Raw genomic sequence first — 20,815 nt, forward strand, 5'->3', positions numbered from 1 at the left:
TCTTTATTCTTCTGCAAACTTAGAAGATAAGAATGTGGAGACATGTCATGAAACGACTTATGAGGAAAGTTATGTTCAGATGAAGCATATACAGTAGCACAGTATACCCTATATACAAGGATCCCTGTATACAGGGATTGCACAGCAGAAGTCAGTTTGGTTTCTACATCAGTGTCTGCATCATTGACTGTAATGGGTACCAGCTGCCTTCTGGGCCTTATCAGCCACTGTCCTGCATTGAGGAGGGGGCCTGGAAATCAGGGCCATAAGTACCAATCAGTTAGCTGAGGGGAATGTGCTGGAGCTTGTAGGTCACAAACCCTGGGAGGACAAGGAGGGTGAACAGATAACAATCAACAGGCTGAGTCAGGCTGAGAAAAGATAAGGGAGTGAGGAACAGATGAGACCAAGGAGAAGTAACACCTTGCTGTTAATTGATGACTGTAAAATCTTACTTAAAGTGTCCTTTGTTTGTAGTTAACCAACCAGGGATGACCTAGTATGTAACGCTTAGCTTAAAGAACCAATCTGTTTAAAGCGCGCAGCTTCTGAAAACGTATATAAACTCGCGATTGTGTACAATAAATCGACATTTGCTTGCATCAAGCAGCGTCCTGTCTCTTCATTCACCGCACTGCATCTTACACAAATAAAACTATCTTGTGCATAGTAAAAGTACAGTGATCACTATGCACTATCAACTTAGACAGCAGTGCTGTAGTCTTAAATGTAAAGGTAAAGCAGCAGTGGATAAACTCTTTTATTCACATTAGAAACCAGTCTGCATTGCTGAAGTCCAATTGAACTAAAAATCCTCCAAATTCAATCTGTAGAAGCCCTGTGGGGCTCCCAGGCCTGATTCTGCTTCTGTTCCCAGCACAGACACTGGGGTATGATCCAAAGGAAAGCAAGAACCAAGTAAGATTTACTTTCAGAAGTAAAGAAAATATTTACCTCATTTTTGAGATGCTTATTTTTCCACTGCTGACAGCACACCTCACAGGACACTGAGCTTCACCCCCCTCTCCTCTTTTCTCTAGCACTTTGCGCTGGCTGCAAGGCAGCCGTGTGTGCGTGCACGCCAGGCAAGTGCATTGGAACTAGCACACCTCACTGCAACAGGATAAACAGCCATTGCATGGCTGCATTGTGGGAAAGCCTGCCAAATTGTTGCTGCGTTTAGGATAACCAGTCGGCACTGCTGTAAGGACTGTGGCTGCTGAAAAGTGCTCAAAGGTTAAGGAAGTCTGGGATGGCACAAAGGCAAAAGAGAGCAAAGGAAAATGACAGCCAAGAGTAACCGCCTTCATTCTTGGGGAGCAGCACCAGATCAGTGTGAGCTTGCAGAAATGTTTGGAGAATAGTGAAATGAAAACATTAGTTTAATAACCAGTTCTGTAATTTGAATCACAGGTATTTTATATATATATATATATATATATATATGTCTTAGAGTGTTTCCTGAACAAATTTTAAAACTGCAATGCTATTCAGTTGTTACTCTTGCACTATTATACAATACTTCTGCCTCAGCAAATTTTTTAATTTACTTTCCTTGGGTTTGTCAATACAAATGTACTTGAAAACATAATTGGCTTTTTTGATAGAAATGGAATATTTGTGTAACCACCTTTTTTCTTTTCTGCCTGTGTGCGGTGGTGGTTACTATGGTAATAATTGTGATTCAAGATTTAAAGCCTGAAATTGGTTTCTATAACAACATGCTAGGATGTTTTGGACACACAAATTAAGTTAAAGATTCAGGATTAACCCTTTATGACCACAATATTTGTAGGCACACTGACAAGTGCTTGCTTATTTGGCAGAAGTTTGTTTGTGCCTTCGCCAGGGTATGCTTTTTCACTGAGCAGACTGAGTAATAATTCCAGCTGTGGATAGAGCAGGTTAGGTCCTAGGGCTGGAGCTTCCCTCTCAGGTGGAGCCCGCAAAGGAGAAATGGCACCACAGTAACTACAAGTTGCTCATTACATTAAATAAGACTGTATCCAAATGCACTGTGAGATGGGAAGTGCTAGAATAGCACTATTACAATATCTAAGAAGTTTGAGACTTTAGTCTGGAAATCAAAACGGCATGGAAAAACTGAAATTATTTATTCATAGAGATCTCAATGGAAAAGCTGTTTTGAGGGCTAAGGTAGCCCCTTACCTGGCTCTGCTTTATCCAGAACGGCATGTTTTCATGTCCTTTTCTTCCCCATCTGCCAAATGATGATCCATGAACAGCATCTCTGCTTTTCAGTCCATGGTGAAGGTATCTGATCCTGATCTCTGTCACTGCTGATTATGCAGCTGTGCTTACCTCTTCCTTAGTTCTTCAGGATACATCAAGATTGAATATATATGCACAGCCACAACTTTCTAAGACCGTCTTTGCAATGATGTTATTGTCATAGTGATGAACTGTATTTTCTGTGTCATGGTGTGCTGCAGATAAATGGAGATACACTTAGTTACACCAAACCAAGCGCTCCTCAACACAGCCCTAAATGCCTTGGGCAATATTTTTATAATTCTAGTTAAAGCTAGTTATTTCAACATGTTACTAAAGTCATAGAGCTTGATATTTCACTGACAGAGACTCACACGCTTGTTTTAAAATCCCAGGGGTAAGTTTTAAACAAGAATGAACACAACCGTTGAAGTTTCTCATTTCAAACTCCAGACACTGGGCTATTTAAACCCTTGCTACCATCATGTTATCCCATGACTTATTTGATGAGTTTATTTGATCATAAAGTTAAGCCTTCAATTGTCAACAAATGCTGTATGCTGCTTTTGATTCAACAGAAGACAGACTGAAGTACTAGCACTAAGAGAAGCAATGATTGCTTCATTTATCCCAATGAAATTTTATCTTTCTTGTAATTGATGTCTTGGTTGTGGTCAATCACAGAAGCTATTTAAGCAAATTGGAAACAACAAAAAGAATCCTATTGACACACATTTTCTGGGTTTTGGCTTTTTTTTTTTTTTGTTTTTAAAGAAGAACACATTTTTTTTTGCTATTGTAATTAGATCATTTTTTTCCTTAGGAGTATTTTCAAAGTTTCATTTCTCAACTCATAAGGCTATCATATTGGGGTTTTGTTATATATGAATTAATAAAAAGTCAGACCTTGCTGTGAACTGCTTTATCTGCATTATCTGGCATAGCTTTTTAGCTTTAATTCAAATGTGTGAAGTAATTACTTTTTTTTTTTGCAAAGAGTTAAGAAATAAAAGAATGAAATCCTCCTCAAAGCGCAGTAAACTCATCAATGTTGATGACTATATGGGTATTAAGAAGTTCTCTATCTTTGCATAGATTTCATAGATTTTCACCACCGCTCCCCCCCTCCCCCCCCCCCCCAAGAAAAAAGTTTTGCTTTGTTAAAAAGGTCAGAAAAATCTCTGCAGCACATGTAATATGTAAAAGACTCTGAAGCCATTAGTGTTAAAAGCTTCTGTGAAGCTTATAGTCCTCCTTCAGGGGAACAGGGCACATTTGAAGAATAGCATTGCAAATTGCAAGCAGCCTTCAGGTGCGATGAGATGATTAGAAAATACACACATGACCACAGTCAAGTGAACTCCAGTTCATAACAATGTGATTAGCAGTGATTGAAATTTGATTTTAAATTCTGCTGCTGATTGTGATATTTCACCAACTTGTAGGAAGGGTCATGTCCTGATGGAGATTTCTGACACAAACAATCCAAAACTTTGGCAAGTTTGCTTGTGGGCTTTGAATGGCTGAGATGTCTAATCAGATTCTCAGAACTGGGGACCATCAATTCACTTTACTTTTGATTTTATCAACTTAAGATAACAGAACGTTTAAAGAAGCACACACGAACCCTCTAGGTCTCCAATTCAAACAGGATCTAGAAAAAAAACAAAAACAAAAACAAAACCACAAAAAACCCCAAACCTCCAAACTGCCAGGAAAGATATACAGATGAGCTCTTCAAAATTACCTGCTTAACTGAGGAATGCTAATTTCCTCATCAAGAGTCAGAAGATCTGTGCCAAATTGCTCTGGCCCTTTCAGAACTCCTGCCCTATTTATGTTAACTTTCCCACTAATTAAATTTTTCCCTCCTATGCTCATTGTCATACATTTCCAACATCCTAAAAATTATTTTGTATCACTACAGGGGTTTCTGATCACCAAGGAGAATTCACTTGTCAAAATCACGCATTTTTAGTGCTGATTAGCTACACAATCTCAATTATTCATACACTAACAAGATTACTTTAATGACTTTAAATAAGCTTATCCAAGAGGACAAAAATTACTGTCTTGTTCTCGACTTTTCTTACATGTAGTAGTTCGTGGCAGTTTTTGCAAAGGATGCAGGTAGACACGTTCCCGGTAGTACTGACGATTGGCCAGCAGATGGCAAGCTTCACTGCAAAGAGATTTACGGCCACACAGCCCATCTGCATCAGAAGTCTTTAACCATGGGGTATAATGCTTGGCACCAATTCCTCTCGCAATTAGGTTAATGTACCAACGTTTATAAAGAGACTGATAGTTACTCCAAGCGTCAGTCAGTGTAAATCCAAAGTGATCAGCGTTTTCTTTCCATTTTTTCTAATGTTATCGGTTTAAGACTCTCTATCAGAAGAAGTCACTGCTGAAGTGACCTTAATTGCTTAAGAAAGAAAATGACTCTTCTGCATATCTGAGCTAGAGCATGAGGCCTTCTCAGGTATTCCTCTGCAACCTCACCAAAAACCAGGCTTCCCAAAACACTGAAACATTTCCATCCCTTCGAGCTCTTTCTGCAAACATAGTAAAGAATATTCTTTAGCCATCAGTTCAGAGCCAGCCTTTGCACCAAACACCATCGCACTCTGCCACATCACAGAGCATCCACGAGCTATGATCTTCTTCCTCTCTCATTTCCACATAGCTCTCAATAGGTTCCCAAATCCATCCTTCCACATCACTCCAGAGTTTCCATGGGACAGGAGGGGAGGTCGTATAAATAACTGGTCTCAAATAGGTGAGAAATGGTGCTCTAACTAGCAGTCCAGGATCTAAGGATTTTCTGAAGCACTCCTGTCATACAGGAATATGATTTTTCTCAAAAAAAATCATGGGAATGTCCTGGTGAACTGCCTGCCATTTCATAACCACAGTATGATAATTGCATACCCTGATGAACACCTTTCTTAGACTCAGTTTTGCTGTAGGGAAAAAACTACTGTATAGCACCCCCCTAACGAAAACTCTTGGTCCTAGCCTGCAAATCACAAGTAAGCTAAAACTCAGCAGTGATTAGGTTTCTGTTAAGACCTTTGTAACTCCTGTGTTCCTCAAGAATGATACAAATAATAAAAACCATGGCACAGCACATTAGAATGAAGATAAAACTCAAAAGATTTTATTACTTTGCTGTAAACTTGTGGTACAAATCAGACAAAAGCATCCTCTAGGGAGTATTGGATTTATTAAATTGTCTGTTGGCAATTTCTGCGTAAGAAATTTGTTTTATGAAAGCCAGGAGTTGAAATTAAGATACTAGTTTAGAAAAATCCAGGAAAGGTTTTCTGTTTCATGTTTTTCCCATTGTGGTGTCACCTTGGAGACAAATTGCTTGCCTTTACTACAGACTGTGCTTTTAGGGCTTTCTTTCCTCTTCTCTCATTTTCCAACCACTGCTACTGCCTCAGAGAGAGCTATGAAGATTTTTAACCAGTGCTCAAAGCTAGTATGTCACTACCAAAACTGCAGACTGGCAAATGTTTCAGCTTCTCTCACACCAGTCATTGCAACAAATTGAGTGGTTGCATGCAAATTATCTCCGGAAAAGTAGTAATAATTAACTAAATTCCTTTTCATGTCACAGTGGTCCTACTTAAGAAGCATTTGAAAGATTGACCTCACCTCTTGTAGTTTACACAGTACAATAGTTATAGTTAATTTCTTCCAATTGGCAACATTTCTTCAAACATGCACTTTTAATGAATTTTAAGGAGGTAGACAGACTGAAAGGAAAGCTCTTTAGAGTTGTGCAATTCCAAGAAACATATGGGATGCAAAAGTTCCTAAGGAATGCAGTTGCAGTTTTGCTTATTTTAACTGTAATTAACAGATTGCAATAAGCTCTGTAATTTTCCAGGCTAAAGAAAAGAAAGTAACTACATGGGTAGTATAAAAAATTATGTAAGCTAGGACATCAGAACATACATGAGGGTGAGCTGAGGAAGAGAAAGGTAACATCACAACAGTAAAAATAGATCAAACAGAAACATTTATCAGGTTTTACTTATACCTGCAACACCCAAAAGTAAGCAATCAAAAAACTATTTCTATGTAATATTTAAGGCCACTGTTAGTTTGTTTTAAATCATGATGTCATTGTTACTATTGATGTAACTACAGAAATCTCTAGTCTGCTTGTTCAAGCAAGTATGTATTAGGTATTTGACTCAGTCAATGTACCTGTTCATGAGCATCGAGTTCATTCAGGTTGGTGCTTTTTATTCTCAGAGGCACTGCTGCTCCTGTGTACAGTCCTTCCTAAGCTGGCAAAGCCGCCTGAGTCTTTCCTCCTCCACTTCCCCTTCCTGGGAAAAAATGGATTAAATTATATTATGTATTAAAATACACATAATGAAAATGCATCCTCACAGTCAGTTTATATTCTGTAACAACACCCAGTAGCTGGTTGTTATCCTCAGGTGACCAACCCTAACCTCTCACTTTCCCAGCCAGACGGGAATGTGTCCCAGGACTTTATCAGCATCGGTTTAGCTCCAGTTACCGATAAGCACCTCTACACGCCGCTTCTCTTTCAGTACCCCATCTCCTTCTCTATTCCCTCCAGAATCTCAATTCCAAAATCCAAGAAGAAATCAGAAACTGTTGGCAGATGGGTCTGAATTTCTCGGAGAAGTTAGCTCATCCACAACAGCCTGCTTGCACAAACATACACTGTTCTGCCATTCAGTTTCAAGTAACTGCTGTAGAAGATACATACCCTTCATATTTCCAAACAAAACTCAAAAATAAAAATATAAACTGAAAGAAGAAAATAGGATGTTTACAGGACTAATGCAACTTTCATTCTCCAGCCCACTGGTCTTTCCCTTCTGAATCATTACCTTACCTCCAAAAGGAACATTCAGCTTTATTTTATAGATTCTTGGCCAAGATATGACTGCTTTTTTTTCCTCCTGTGACACAAATAATTTTTTTTTCTCAAGCAATATCTAACAATTTGCAAAATATTTGTTCACAGTTTTGCCCTCATATTTTGAGGAGCATCACATCATAATCACATTAGAAGTCTGATAGTATTCAGATGGTTGCTATACAGTAGAGGATTTCTTACAGTGAAAATCAGTTGCAAAAGAAAAAATCGTACTGGACAAAACCCTCCTTACACTTCAGATCAGATTTTCCAATTTGATTAGTAGGAATTAAAATACTATACATGCATTTGGCTTTTCAGGTCAGTATTTATATGGTCCCTCTCTTCTAATTGTTTTATGTCAGTAAATAATTACTTGCCTTTCTTCTCTCCATTAATCACTGTCTATGAGGTTTGGTCTGACATTGTTTCATTTTACTAGCATGGTATTTGGAGGCAACTCCACGATTTCTTCCACTAACCTCTCCTTAACATTCAAAAGCTTGGCCTTTAGACCAAGATAGAGGTCTAGAGCAAACACACCATTTGCAATCATCCCTTTCGGTCTTACCATCTCCACAGCCTTGAGTCAGTTTATATGTGAGTAACAAAATTCCCAAACATTGCAGGATGGGTGCTGATGATAACGCCATTTCCACTGACCCATACTGAACCCGATACTGTGAGAGGAATTCAGTGTTCAGTGGAACCCCATTGCACTCTTCACCTATGACTGTGCTGCATTTGGGAAACCTGATTATAGCAGACACCAGTGCACAGGCTCCAGTCTAGCTCACTTGATGTTGTTGGCAGAGAAGCTGTGACTGGGGAGGATTCAGCCCAGGCCAACATACCTACCTCAGGCACTCAGTATTTGGCACCTTGTTGCTATTGCTTAGTATGCCTAACAAGGAGTTTAAGGCAGCAGGTATATACCTACATATGTATGCTGTGCTTATCTGAATACAGCCATTTATTTTGTTACGGAGACAATTAATCATGATTTTTAAAATTATGCAGTTTCATGGAAAATTCTTGGGTTTTTTTACTAGAAAGAACATCTCTCACTACTTTCACTGCTTTAAACTCAATCACTGTTTCTCAGCTGCAAGTTATGAGCAAGGCTGGTAACACTCCTTGATTGGGAAATGAGAAGTAGCTGTTGTTATTGTTATCCACTCTTTACAGCAGCAAGGCAACTAAAGTGGCCTTCAACTACTGCCAGGAGATCAGTTCCAGGAGAGTAAGGAACATGTTTACACCATGTTCACCATGCCCTTCCTCTCAGAGGATGGAGGGCTCTTGGAGGGCTATTTTGAATCTCAGGTGTTTGGACAATTCTCTGCGGTGGAAATGCTGCACAGCTGTCAAATTACTATTTATAATCAGGAAGTGAAAATCAAAGTGCATGATGGTTTGAACCACTTGAGCTATAACTGCATCCAAGTCATTTAGCTTTGTTGAAATCTAATACAAAAAACTTCCACCACAAAAGAATATAAAGTGGTATTGAACTGAAAAATGTGGTTCAACTCCTTTCTCTAGTAAAAACAATAAATTTGTCTTAAATATACCTAAATGCATTCCATATTGTTGGATATCTGCAGACAACCGCCAATACTGTTGCAACTGTACTCGTAATATAGTGTTAAGCGATCCTGACACTCCAGGCCATGGTTGTTGGAAGAGGCGAGAACAGGAAATTACAACCTACTCCTATTTTCATAATTGTTTTCATTTTACATTTATTAGTCTACTAATATGTCACACAGTTACCAGCCCTGTTTTCTTCTCAACAGCTAACGATCGGAGCTGTTGGGTTTGAAGTACAGTTGTATTGAGTTGCACTTTCACTCTTGGTTACTCCCACTGCTGTGGAAGTCCTCAGGATTTTTTGTGTTTCCTTTCTAGAGTCAATTTGCATGAGGAATGATTCCAGGTGCCTGTCAAACTCTTGCCAAAAGAACTCTACATGTGTTGCTGGTCGTAAAGACGATACTTGCCATTGTGCAGATGGGTCAGTGGACAGCAAGGAGGAACTCTGCAATAAACCCTCTGATCCTTGCTCTTCAAACCCTTGTCTCCAAAACGCTACCTGTTTAAGCTCTGCTGGAAACCTCAGCTTTACTTGCAAGTGCCCTGCTGGCTATAATGGACCTACCTGTGAAATAGTTATCAGCGTGTGTGACACAAACCCTTGTGAACATGGAGGCACCTGCCAAAACGGCCTGGCTGGGCCCACCTGCCTCTGTAGTGCAGGATACACAGGAGCACTCTGTGAAATGGACTTTGATGAATGCATTTCTGAACCATGCCACAACGGAGCAGTGTGCAGGGATGGGGTTGATGAATACTCCTGCTACTGTGTCCCAGGCTACCAAGGCAAGCACTGTGACCTGGAAGTGAATGAATGTGTGTCAGATCCCTGCCTGAATGGGGCAACATGTCTCAACCAGATAGGACAGTACGATTGCATCTGTCCATTTGGGTACACAGGTAAGCACCGTTAGAACAACTTTTTCTTTGCATCATGGAGAACCATCATAATTCATGTTCCAAGTTCAGCTCCCCCACCTACACACCACCTTGCCTTCATCCACCATCACCAGTGTCTGTTGGTGCATTATGGGTTACCTTATCACTGTAAACTACTGATATCACATAGACAAGGATTAAAGAAATCTCACATTTACCAGAAACTACAGAGCAGTTTTGTGAACATCAAGCTATGTCACAGGGCAGGTTATCTTTCCTTTTAAAAGAAACATTCTCAAAATGCATCTCCTCAGAGTGCTGTACATAGTTTTTGGTCCTCAGACAAAACCTATCTTTGACAGGGTTAAAAATTAGGCCTAATTAGACTTGCTTGATTTGCTAATCATGACAAACTGTACTCTTAAACCTAGACATTTCACGTAAACTTTCTCTCTCTGCCCTTCCCAGAAACAGAGGATTCATTTCCAACTAGAACATTATCTAAGTTAAATAGAAAGAAAAGTATCATCAGGTTCCTAAACCGCTCATTTTTTTATAATCCCATTTTGTGTGACTTCATTTTTAAGGTACGGGTGTGATTTTTCTTGCCTACTTCCTTTACTGGAGAGCTTATAATCCTAGCAGGAGACAGCTCCCTTCAAATTTCAAAGCCATATTCAGGGATAGGACTGTGAGAGATAGCACACTGAATTATTAAAAGGAGAAAAGGGAAGGCATTTTAGTGATAGGTTGCCAGTCAGGTAAGCAAAGAAAAAAAAAAAAAGTCATACAGCAAAGTGTGTGTGTGTGTGGAACAGCTATTGCTTCAAGTGATCCAAATGAATAAGAAATAAGAGATGTGGTTTACAGCTCCATCCCCAAATCCCCATGCAGAAGGGGAAGTCAGGGGTAAAAAGCAGCTTTCCTGTGTCTGACACAGCACTCGTTGGAAGCCAGCCCTTGGTTAATATCCCTCATGAGCACCGAGAATGTTATTTGAAGGAAGCTTGTTACCTTCCCGCCACCCCGCTGCTGCCAGCGGGTGTCTGAGCCCAGGCCAGCTGAGGAGAAAACTACACAACTGGGGGAAAGCCGAAGAGCAGAAGGAAGGAAAAACCTATTAACAAGCAGCATGGTTACTCTGCAATGATCAGACTCAGCCCAGACCTCCTGTTGTATTCAGGAAACTGTATTTGTTTAACTGGCACTGTTAGTGGGGTCCAGGCCTGGATCCATACCATAGCCCAGGAACTCAGTTTGAAAGAGACAGAATATATACCTTAGAGACAAAGAGAGAAAACATAATAAAATAGTAAAGCCCAAACAAAAAGAAATGAAAATTTAGATCAACACAAACTGCTGGAAGAAACTTGTTCTGCTGGAGTCTCTCCACTTTCATCACAAAATTCTGCCGTTTCCCAGGCTGATGCTCTCTGCTCTCAACAAAAATCAAACTGTCACCAAGTGCTCCACACTCAGCACAAGCAGAGTTAAGAAATGAGGAGAGAACCAAAAAAGGAGAAAAGGTCTAAAATACAAAACAGAAGAGGCTGCAGTGTTTTGACATACAGCCTTGACACTGCTTCCAGGAGCAGAGACTAATCATAATAATTCTATAGAGGAGTAGCAGACTGTTCCTTCAGCAGTAAAACACCAGCTTATAAAGGCTACTTAACAAAATGATTTATCAGAAGCATTTTTTTTTGTTCTTTTCTGCACCTTGTTGTGAGTTGTGCTAAATGCACAAGTCAGAGGGATTACTGGATGAGAGCCCTGAGGTGGCCCACTGGTAATAAAAACTCTCATTTACTCTGTCAGGGGATCTTGCCAACCACTATTATCCCGGCCTGACACTGTGAATTACCATGGGAAGTCATCCAGCTTCATCTCATTTCCCTAAGATGTTAAAAAGGTTATATCTCTTGATATGTAGGTAGGGAACGTACAGTAAATCTACAGCAGTAATGTTAACCAAATGCTTGAGTTACTGGCTGCAGTTGCTACTTGTTTCATGGACTATGACTGCTATTTTGTATGATTGGTATGCTGCAGCACTTCTTAAAATAGCTGAGAAATGTCACACATAATTCTTACACAAATGGAAGAGGTTAGAATGCACCAAGAGCCAAAGACTGGAAAATTTAGCATGAAATCTGCAGTTTCTATGATAATGTTCTGCATGTGTGAAATTATTTACAAGACATGTGTCACACAGCTGTTAAATAATGAAGCTCAATTGGTTTGTTGAAGTTTTGCTGGCTATCTTAATCAAATGCATTTTTTCCTCCATTGCACTAATTGCACTTGCTTTTAATTCACCCCAACAGAGAACAGTGTAAGAGCCTGTTATCACCCACGGCTAGGTACATTAATTGTCTTGCTGGACACAGCTGAAGACAGTCTTCCATGGCAAGTGAGAATTCTAGTGTGAACTATCCAGGGTGCGTGGCAGTTCCAAAACTAAAAACAGCAGCAGGAGAAAGTATTTCAGTGACAGACAAAATAGGTGTAAATTCTTTGTGCAATACCTTTTACTATGATGCAACCATATCTGGAATGAACCCTACAAGATAAGGACATTATTTCTGGTAGATTTTTAAGTTCTCATGCAGTATGGATAGACCATGCAAATATTTAGGGTAGATGCATCATAAGTCTTAGGCACTTAAAGGCAAGCAGAGGCACAGCAGCTTCTACCATGGGGATGAAGTACCTCATGTACAGATGTCACCTCCCAACAAACTCAGGACAGTATCACTGTAGGTATCAATAGCAAACAACGTTGTCCATCCAAGAGCATTTCCCAAAGTGGAAAGCCTGTTTCCTTCCTCAGCTTTCAGGTTTCAAATCAGCACTCCTTGCCTTGTGCCCCAGCAAGCCTGAGCAGAGGATTCAGCCCAGGTTATCAGTTCTGCTGAGATTCCTAAGCACAAGACTGTGACGTGGGACGAGCCCAGCAGTATTGGCCACATGTCAAAGGGTTTTCAAAATAAACATTAGCAGAGGGTGCATACATCCAAAGCATGCTTGTCACAGTTCATAATTTCACTGTGCTGAAACCTTTGATTTAGCGTCACTGTCCTCTTGCAATTGTGCCTGCATAGTGCAGTATTGTAAGACCTGTAACAACTTACATCTGTGCATGTGTAGACCTGCACACAAAAAGGATGAGTCTTGCTCCAAGAAACTGAGCTCTTCCCTCTGTCTAATTTTTGATGGCTCTCTCCCTGGCCCTTCAAAGCTGGTGCCTAGAAAATAGCTATCTGACACCCTCCATCCAAATGACAGCAACCAGGATTACTATATACAGATTGAGGAACATGGGGACAGTCCTCTCTACCTGCTATGCCCGAGCACAGCGCTACAGCACATGAGGGCAGAAGAGGTGACCTGGAAACACATTTCCAGCCATACTAAGAACTTGCAGGTCTTTCCGGAACTACACTGAACCTGCAAACCGTAGTATCTTTGACCAGAAGGTGATTTTACAATATATCTGTAGGCAGGCAAGTTTGAAAATGCTGGCTGTATTTCTTTCATCCTTGTCTGCATTTACTTTTTATTGACTGGGGCTGTACAAAGTGCACAGTAGGACTCATTTGAAAAGCAAGCAGTATAAGAAATAATCTTAGCTCTTCAAAGAAACAACAAGAGATATAAATATCACTTATATCCACCTTCCCAGTCTTTCAATTCAAACCACTTGCGCTGTTCAGTGTCTGCTGAAATACTCTGCCTGCTCTAGGGTGGGATGCCTTTGCTCACGATGCTATAGCCCCATGCAATAACTGTGGCAGGGCTTGTTGGTGCTCTTTTTCCTTTCTGGCATATGATATTTGGCATAGAGCATATTTATGACAGAATGTTAGACTGAGGTGCAACTGCAGATCTAATCTTTTCATCTCTCTTCTTCACATATAAGAAAGCCTGACAGCACACTCAGCAGAGGCTAGGAAGGAATTCCCCCCGTTTGCATGGCATATCACATTGGCTGGGTGCATTATACAGAGAGAAGTTTTCTTCTGAGGCAACGTTGCCGAAGGCAGGTTACTGGGCTTGATAGATTAAAGACATGAACCAAAACAACAACACTATGTTCTCATGTTAATTGTCAGGCTGTTCTCAGGCCTGTAGTTTTGAATTTGGCTGAACTGAGGATCAGTTGAACAGGGCTTGTTTTGTCACATGATTTTTAGTGTTCACAGTAAGCTGTTAACAAGCTCTGGCAGATTTACGGTCACTAGACATACTTCTGCAAACACATTGTTTATAATTACAGTGAATTCACAGGGCAATGACCACAGAGGGATTGCTTACTGTATCTTGATGTAATGTACATTACCATAAAGCCATAACAGAGCGTTCCTGTGCTAGGGTCTCACAGCAGGCTCTGCTAAAAGTAGCAGCTAGATCAGTGAACCTTCATCTGGAGGCACAGAACTAGCAACTTCACCCATCCAGCATTCTATACATAGTCTCAAGGAACTATAAAAATATATTCTCTATCATTACAGACGTAATATTTCTCAATGACTGGAAAGGTGAACTTGCATTTTAATGTTTAAATACAATGAAAAGTAGTTATAATTAGCATACTCAAATTTTGTTTTGGCATTTTAAGATATTTCCCAGTGTTTAACCATAATATGGATTTTTTTTTTAAAAAAGAAAAGTTGTCACATTCAAAAGGGTGAAAATAAATTAGTAATCAACAGTGCTAAATATTAGCAATCTCAGTGTTTTGAGAAAGAAATTCTGAGTTAGAATATACAAATTTCACAGCAGGACAGAGCTGGCAAAAACAGCATAAGGAAAGAATTAGAGATGAGCTCCTAAATAAATTGCCAAGATAATATCCATCATCAAAACGTGTCTGCTCCCATCTTTTGAAAGCCTGCCCCATCATCTTGTACTGAAAACTTCACCTCCCCCCCCCCCCCCAAAAAAAAAAAGGAACTCAATCTCGGGGCTACAGATTCTTTTTCAAGTAGGAAATTCCCCTGAAAACTATTTACAATATTTTGGTAAGCCAAATAAAGAATACGCAAGTACACTGAAAAGTGGCCTCTTCATTATAATTTGCCATTTTGCATCTGGTTTGTGGCTGATACCATAGCTGTTAAAACAAACTGACTTGGAAGGTGAAAATTATTTTTAAACTATCAGTTTTTACTAATACTAATAATATCAGTAAAACTATTAGTATTACTCAAAATACTAAATAAATGCATAAATATGCAAAACCTTTAAATAATCGAAGCAGAAGCAGCAAAACATTAAGAAATTTTCTTTGTGTCTCCTGGACTGTGCTAGAGATAAGAAAAAAGGAGCGTACGTTTAACCTGCCGACTATCATAAGTAGCTGTAACTAATATTAGAACTGATTTAGTTCCATTATTTCTAAAGAGCAGCTCTGAGATTCTGACCTGTTGCAAACATGGCATCATAGACCAATTTATTTACACATTGCTAAACCTTTAAAAAAGTGAAGCAAAAGGCACAGCTAAACTGGCAACTTCCCAGTGAATTACAATGAACTGTGCAGCTTTAAATGGACTCTTCTGACATCATTAAATTACTAGTCACTTCTGTGTTATACAAATAGGACTGTAGCATGGTTTGAATAATCTGAAAATTAGTTTGTTCTGTTTCCATGTGCAAGCTAACATAAAAAGTTATTCTACCTGTTCTTGTGAATAGCAGCTGGTTTGTTCTTTTTTAAATCCTCCCAAGCCTTGAAAAAACTAGTCTTGCAATGCACACTAAAGAAAAAATGTCTTTTAAAAATAGGCAATTGCTTAAAAAAAAAAAACAAAACAAAAAAAACCCCCAAAGATTATGTGAATATTATGCTTAAAACATAATTCCTTGCTGAGATCTCCAAAACTATTTGCTACGTCTGGGGTTTGTTTGTTTTCTTTGCTTTTGAAGGTACAAACTGTGAGCTGGAAATAGATGAGTGCTTTTCACAGCCGTGCCTGAATGGTGCGACCTGCCACGACTTCCTGGGGAGCTTCGCCTGCTCCTGCGCGCCGGGCTTCCTTGGCGACCTCTGCGAAACAAACATCGATGAGTGCGTCAGCTGGCCATGCCTCAATGGGGGCCAGTGCATGGACCATGCCAACGGGTAAGTCTTCTACAGCTGGGTAACGCTAATTTGAGTTGCTATTAGCTCCTGTGTTTGCAGACAGGAATGCTAGGAGAGCCTGCACTGCAAGGTAGCCGATTGCATTTCAAATTGTGGATTTCAGTCCTGGATCCTGCACTGATTTCGGTTTAAATTTAAAAAGGGTTAAAGAATGTAAGTCCAATGTCAAAGCAAATAGGACAACAAAATATTTATGGCAAAGACTGACCAAGAAGTAAATTTTCTATATTTATAGTTACATGTTGATCCTCTGGCCCTGAGGACTGTCATTTAGAGATTAATTCTGTTTCTAACACTCATCAAACTTCAGTTTCCAAGAGAGATGTGACAGTGTATAAAATTGAATTTGCCAAGAGCAGCTGCTCACACCGATGGACAGAAGCATTAGAAAAGAGAGGCAGAGGAAAACTGTAATAATAGTAACCATAGTAATAGCTATCATTAGCTGATGTGTCAGGAACTTTACAGGCGTATAGGACAACAGTTCCTTAGTCAAAAAAACCTGCAGTCCATGGGCAAAGAAAAAAATAAAAACCACCCACAAATGAATAGAACGCAAGGCAGCAGAAAAGTGAGCTTCTCCACCTACTGTTAATAACCCTATACAGAGGTCCAAGCATAGCCTAGGCAGCCAGAGCTCTGGCATTCATTCACCAATACCGACTTTGCATACTCAGCGTGAGATTTCCAAACTGAAAATACATACGTATAAGCTCAGTCTGAAGGATTACAAGTGTATTCATGCAGATGCTCCTCTCACCAGTATAAGATTTGTCCTCTATTGTGTATTTTCCGTTTTATAAAGTGGTTCTGAAGATTTTGGTGCCCCAAAAATCAGTCCAAAAGTCACATCAGCAAAAGGCACGCTTGCTTTGAATGAGAAAGAAGAGATCATGTTCTGGGAATGAACTTTTGTACAGTGTGGTGACATGGCACCAACCTTGCAGAGTTCCTTTTCAGCAGCGCTGAATGACTCTGAATAGGACAAAGAAATTTACTATTTTCCAGTGTAGCTAAAGCACGACAGCAGGGAGAGGGAGGTCACCTTGCACCTGACTAGTTCACAGCAGACCCATTTAGTAACCTGCATGCCTTTTGAGAATACACACATGAGGTGAGCAACTGGGATGCTCATTCAGGCCAGACTTAATCCTACTCATTTTTCTTCTAGCTGCTAAAGCTGAGATACATGTAAGAGCAATTTTAATTGGCTTGTAATACTGCAGGATATCTGCAGAACGATTGAAGCTCTTACCACATTCGTTACATGATGAAAAACGTTTGACAACAAAGCAATTCAAAACAGAAGGGTGTCTAGCAGTTTCCTTTCTTTTGTGTATTTTTGGGGTTAAATGAAGAACTGTAGTCTTTAAACAGTAGTTTTCCTTTTCTGACTAATGTTACAGTGCAGCTGAGTCTTTTTTGTGTGCCACCAGCTCTCACAGAAATGTGTGAGGTGGCAGATTTAACATTAAAAGCCATAAACACGAATACTGAATCAAATTCTCCCCCAAATTCCAGATTGATCTTCCAATGATATTTCATGAATGCAATAAAGTAGAACTTGACCTCTTAAAAAAAGTGCTTCACATTATTGAACATTTCTTACTTAAACTCAGTAACTTACAGAGGTGCCTTAGATGGACTTACAAAACCTGGTGTGCATAGGCACAGAAGATGCCTCTGCATGCTCCAAGCCTTTTTTCCATAGGAAATAGTCCCAGGACCTCCAATGTTCTTATGATTGCATAGGAAAGAACATCTGCACGTATTGCTTTCTGCATATTGTGAGAACATCAAATAACCCCCCCCCCCAAAAAAATATGTTAGGTAGAGTATCTAAGAGTATCATTCCTAATAGAAAAACCCCTCTGCCTGCTCAGTCATAGCCTGCCCACAAGTAGGGCACCCTCCAGAATCCCTGAAAGTCAACAGCAATGTCAAACACTTACAGATACCCGAGAAAAAAGTCACACAGGTGGGGCTTCACATTAAGTAGCGAGCTGTAAATATTCCTCACTGCTCTGTGATTCTGGACCAGAGGGAAAAAGAAGCATGGACTATGGCAGAAAAAAAATATCTTTCACCACAAAGCTGAACAGCACCAAACCAAAGGCACATGGAGGAAATGTGTGAGAAATACAGCAGAAGAAAGAGACTTCTGTTTTGAGAACATACCTTGGAATGAGAATAATTTTTCTGATTCACATCTTCATTACTTTTTATATCCTAAATTCATATGCCACCTGATCCAAGTAATCTCTGATTTTGATTTAAGAATAATCCATACACTAGTAATAAAGTGGCCTGCCAGAAGTTTCTGCTTATGTACACTTAAACAGCATAGTAAAAAGTTTACGCTTTTTGGTCTGTTAAAGTGCAGGAGCCAGTTGTTCTCTGTTGTTCTCTTATGTTCAGCAACTTTGCTTTCTCTCCATGTATTTACTCCAAGTCTAAGACTTGGATAGTAAACACAGAAACTATAAAATAAGTATACTTATCTCTTGTTTAGCCAGATTCCTCATGACTTCAAATGTACAATAACCAGTGTACCATTTTAAGGTAAAATAAAATGTAACAATAATTTTTTGTTTCTGATAATTTTTAGACAAAGATCATCCAAGCATGCATATTTAACATAAGTTACCATGCAAAAGCCTATCTTTTCTTATGACATGTACAAGTTAGCCTTATACCTTATGACCTAAGCATAGGAGTCATACATTTTATAATAATTAGCTGACTTGGAAAAAAAAAACAACAAAAACACAACAAAAACCTCCAGATGTTACTGATTATCTGCACATTGTTGATTTATATATGCCACTTTCTTTACTTCTAAACCCATAATAGTAACGTGGCTATCAAAAGGTAGCTCTTGTTCCTGTTATTTTGTGGAACTATTCAAGCAATTGACATTTTTGTTTGAACCTAACAGTAAAATATTGTTTTTCAAAGAAAAAGTATCACTCAGTTGAGGAACAGAAATCACCTTATTGTTTTGCCAATTAAATTTCAACCAGCCAGTCCAAGAGAAAGGGATGCTAATACACTTACTGCCTCTGCCCTTTTCATTTTGTGAATAATGTTAGGCCTACAAAGATTGCATTGGAAATGACAGAAACTTTTTTCCCCAAAAAAAATTTAAAAAAAAACCAAACAAAAAAACAATAAAAAAGAAGAAAAAAAACCTTCAATAATTCTTAGAAAAAATTATGTCAAAACCAATTTGAAATCACAAGCAAGATTTTTCCCCAGACAAACCACATATTTCAGGAAAAAGCTCATTGTTCATTCCCAGTTTCTGCGCTTTCTCCTAGAGCACCAGATGGAGATCTTGAGCCTGGACTCAACTGCCAGCTGCTAGCCAAGGCTACACAAGCAGCTGCGCAGGTCTGGGAACAAAGCCCAGATCTCCTGACTTCCAGCTAGATTGAACATCGCATTCTGTGTTGCAGGTACAGCTGCAACTGTACCGGTACCGGATTTATGGGCCTACACTGTGAGACCTTAACTCCCTTATGCTGGTCACAACCATGCTACAATAACGGCACTTGCGAGGACAACGCTGACAATTACACATGTCACTGTTGGCCAGGTAAGGTCGAAGTTTTCCTATAAACACTCTCTTTCCTGGTGTAGTAAAGTCCTTTTTTTTTTTTCTTTGCTGATACAATAAAATGTTGAAGCTGCGCAATCTTAAAAATACTCTATGGGCTTGTGTTTAGGTGGCCTTCACTCACCATGGGTCAGAGCCCTATGGGCAAGTTGCTGCCTTTTCCAGCCAGGGATTGATTTCCCTGCACAGCACAAGTGGGCAAATCCAGAAATGCCAGTACTGAGGAGCCAAGACAGGAGATAAGTCAAAGTTGGGATCCATCTCCCAGTTGCTTAATACTTCAACCTGTATGATATCTGAATCACTTCTGTGGCTGACCCTTTTTTAGTCTTTATTACCACGACCTTTACACCGTCTAAAATCTTACTTTTTCAATGCAAAATGTTGTCTGAGTAAATTTTAAACTAGACGTTGCGTTGGAGAAACTGGTCTCTTTCTTATCACCAGTGCAAGTTGTTCTGTCTAGAAGCATAGGGTGAAACACGCTGGGCTGTGTTCTCTACCGGCAAGGCTTGCATACCCAGCCATTTGCTAAAAGCTCTCAGACCCCTAGTGGGGGCACAGGCCCTGTGAGACTTTGTAAATCTTTCTTTCAGTGTGAGGACTAACTGCAAGTCTCCACGGAAAGTCTAATGTCCACGTCCTCATTGAGGATGCACGAGCGCAGCACACTGTAAGGAGCCACAGTGTTGGACTACATGGCTCTTGGTGCATTAGAAATCGAGAAGTTAGGCATAACCCTTAGCATTTTCCAGAAACTGGGGAGTTTTGTGGCACTTTTCAGACAAAGCCCTTCACAGGCACCAAATAATTTATGCTCCCTGCCCTCCTCTGTCGTAGGGAGGTGGTGCAAAAGCGAATGAAAGCATCACACAACTGGAGAGCATATCTGTACCACAACACAGCGCCTGCTTTTCCACACAGATCTCTACGTTATTTCCTAAAAAAGGACGAGACCCCAAGTCCGCCCAGCCCAGCTAGCTAAGGCAGAGTAGCCTGGCAGTGCCCTGCCGCTGAGCCTGGGCAGAGCGCCGCAAGGACACAGTCACGCTTGCAAGCTGTGGAGGACGCCTGTTAGCCCGTGACAGTCTGAAACCAAGCACACCTAATAATATTCACAGCATTCACTCACAGTAGTATTCTCAGGTCTGGAATGAAATGACTAATGCATCAGTTAAAGGAATTCTCCTCACGGCTCTCCACAGGCTACACGGGCGCCCGCTGCGAGGAGGACATCGGGGAGTGCGGCAGCAGCCCCTGCCGCCCCGGGGGGCACTGCGTGGAGCGCTCCTGGGCCCGCCACTACGGCAGCGTGCCTGGCCTGCCACCTGCCTTCAGCTTCGACAAGGCCGAGGGCTATATCTGCAGCTGTAAGCCAGGCTTTACCGGTAAGATTCCTGTGGTGAAAGCTTAGGAAGTGACATAC

General features: G+C 40.2%; 1 protein-coding gene across 7 annotated transcripts in view; it reads left to right on the forward strand.

Moving 5' to 3' along the window:
* CRB1 (crumbs cell polarity complex component 1) overlaps positions 1-20,815 on the forward strand; it is a 134,685-nt gene that overhangs the window by 36,604 nt on the left and 77,266 nt on the right. For all 7 annotated transcript variants that reach the window (XR_013931072.1, XM_080406471.1, XM_080406474.1 and 4 more), the window contains 4 exons: positions 9,059-9,643; positions 15,554-15,749; positions 19,229-19,368; positions 20,595-20,777. Coding sequence is in view for 6 of the 7 variants with exons in the window: in XM_080406471.1 (XP_080262597.1) it covers positions 9,059-9,643; positions 15,554-15,749; positions 19,229-19,368; positions 20,595-20,777 (1,104 nt within the window). In the remaining variant the exon portion in view is untranslated. The remainder of the gene's footprint in view (positions 1-9,058; positions 9,644-15,553; positions 15,750-19,228; positions 19,369-20,594; positions 20,778-20,815) is intronic.

The sequence above is a fragment of the Falco punctatus genome, assembly GCF_963210335.1.
Source record: "Falco punctatus genome assembly, chromosome: 11".
In the NCBI taxonomy this organism is placed as follows: Eukaryota; Metazoa; Chordata; class Aves; order Falconiformes; family Falconidae; genus Falco; species Falco punctatus.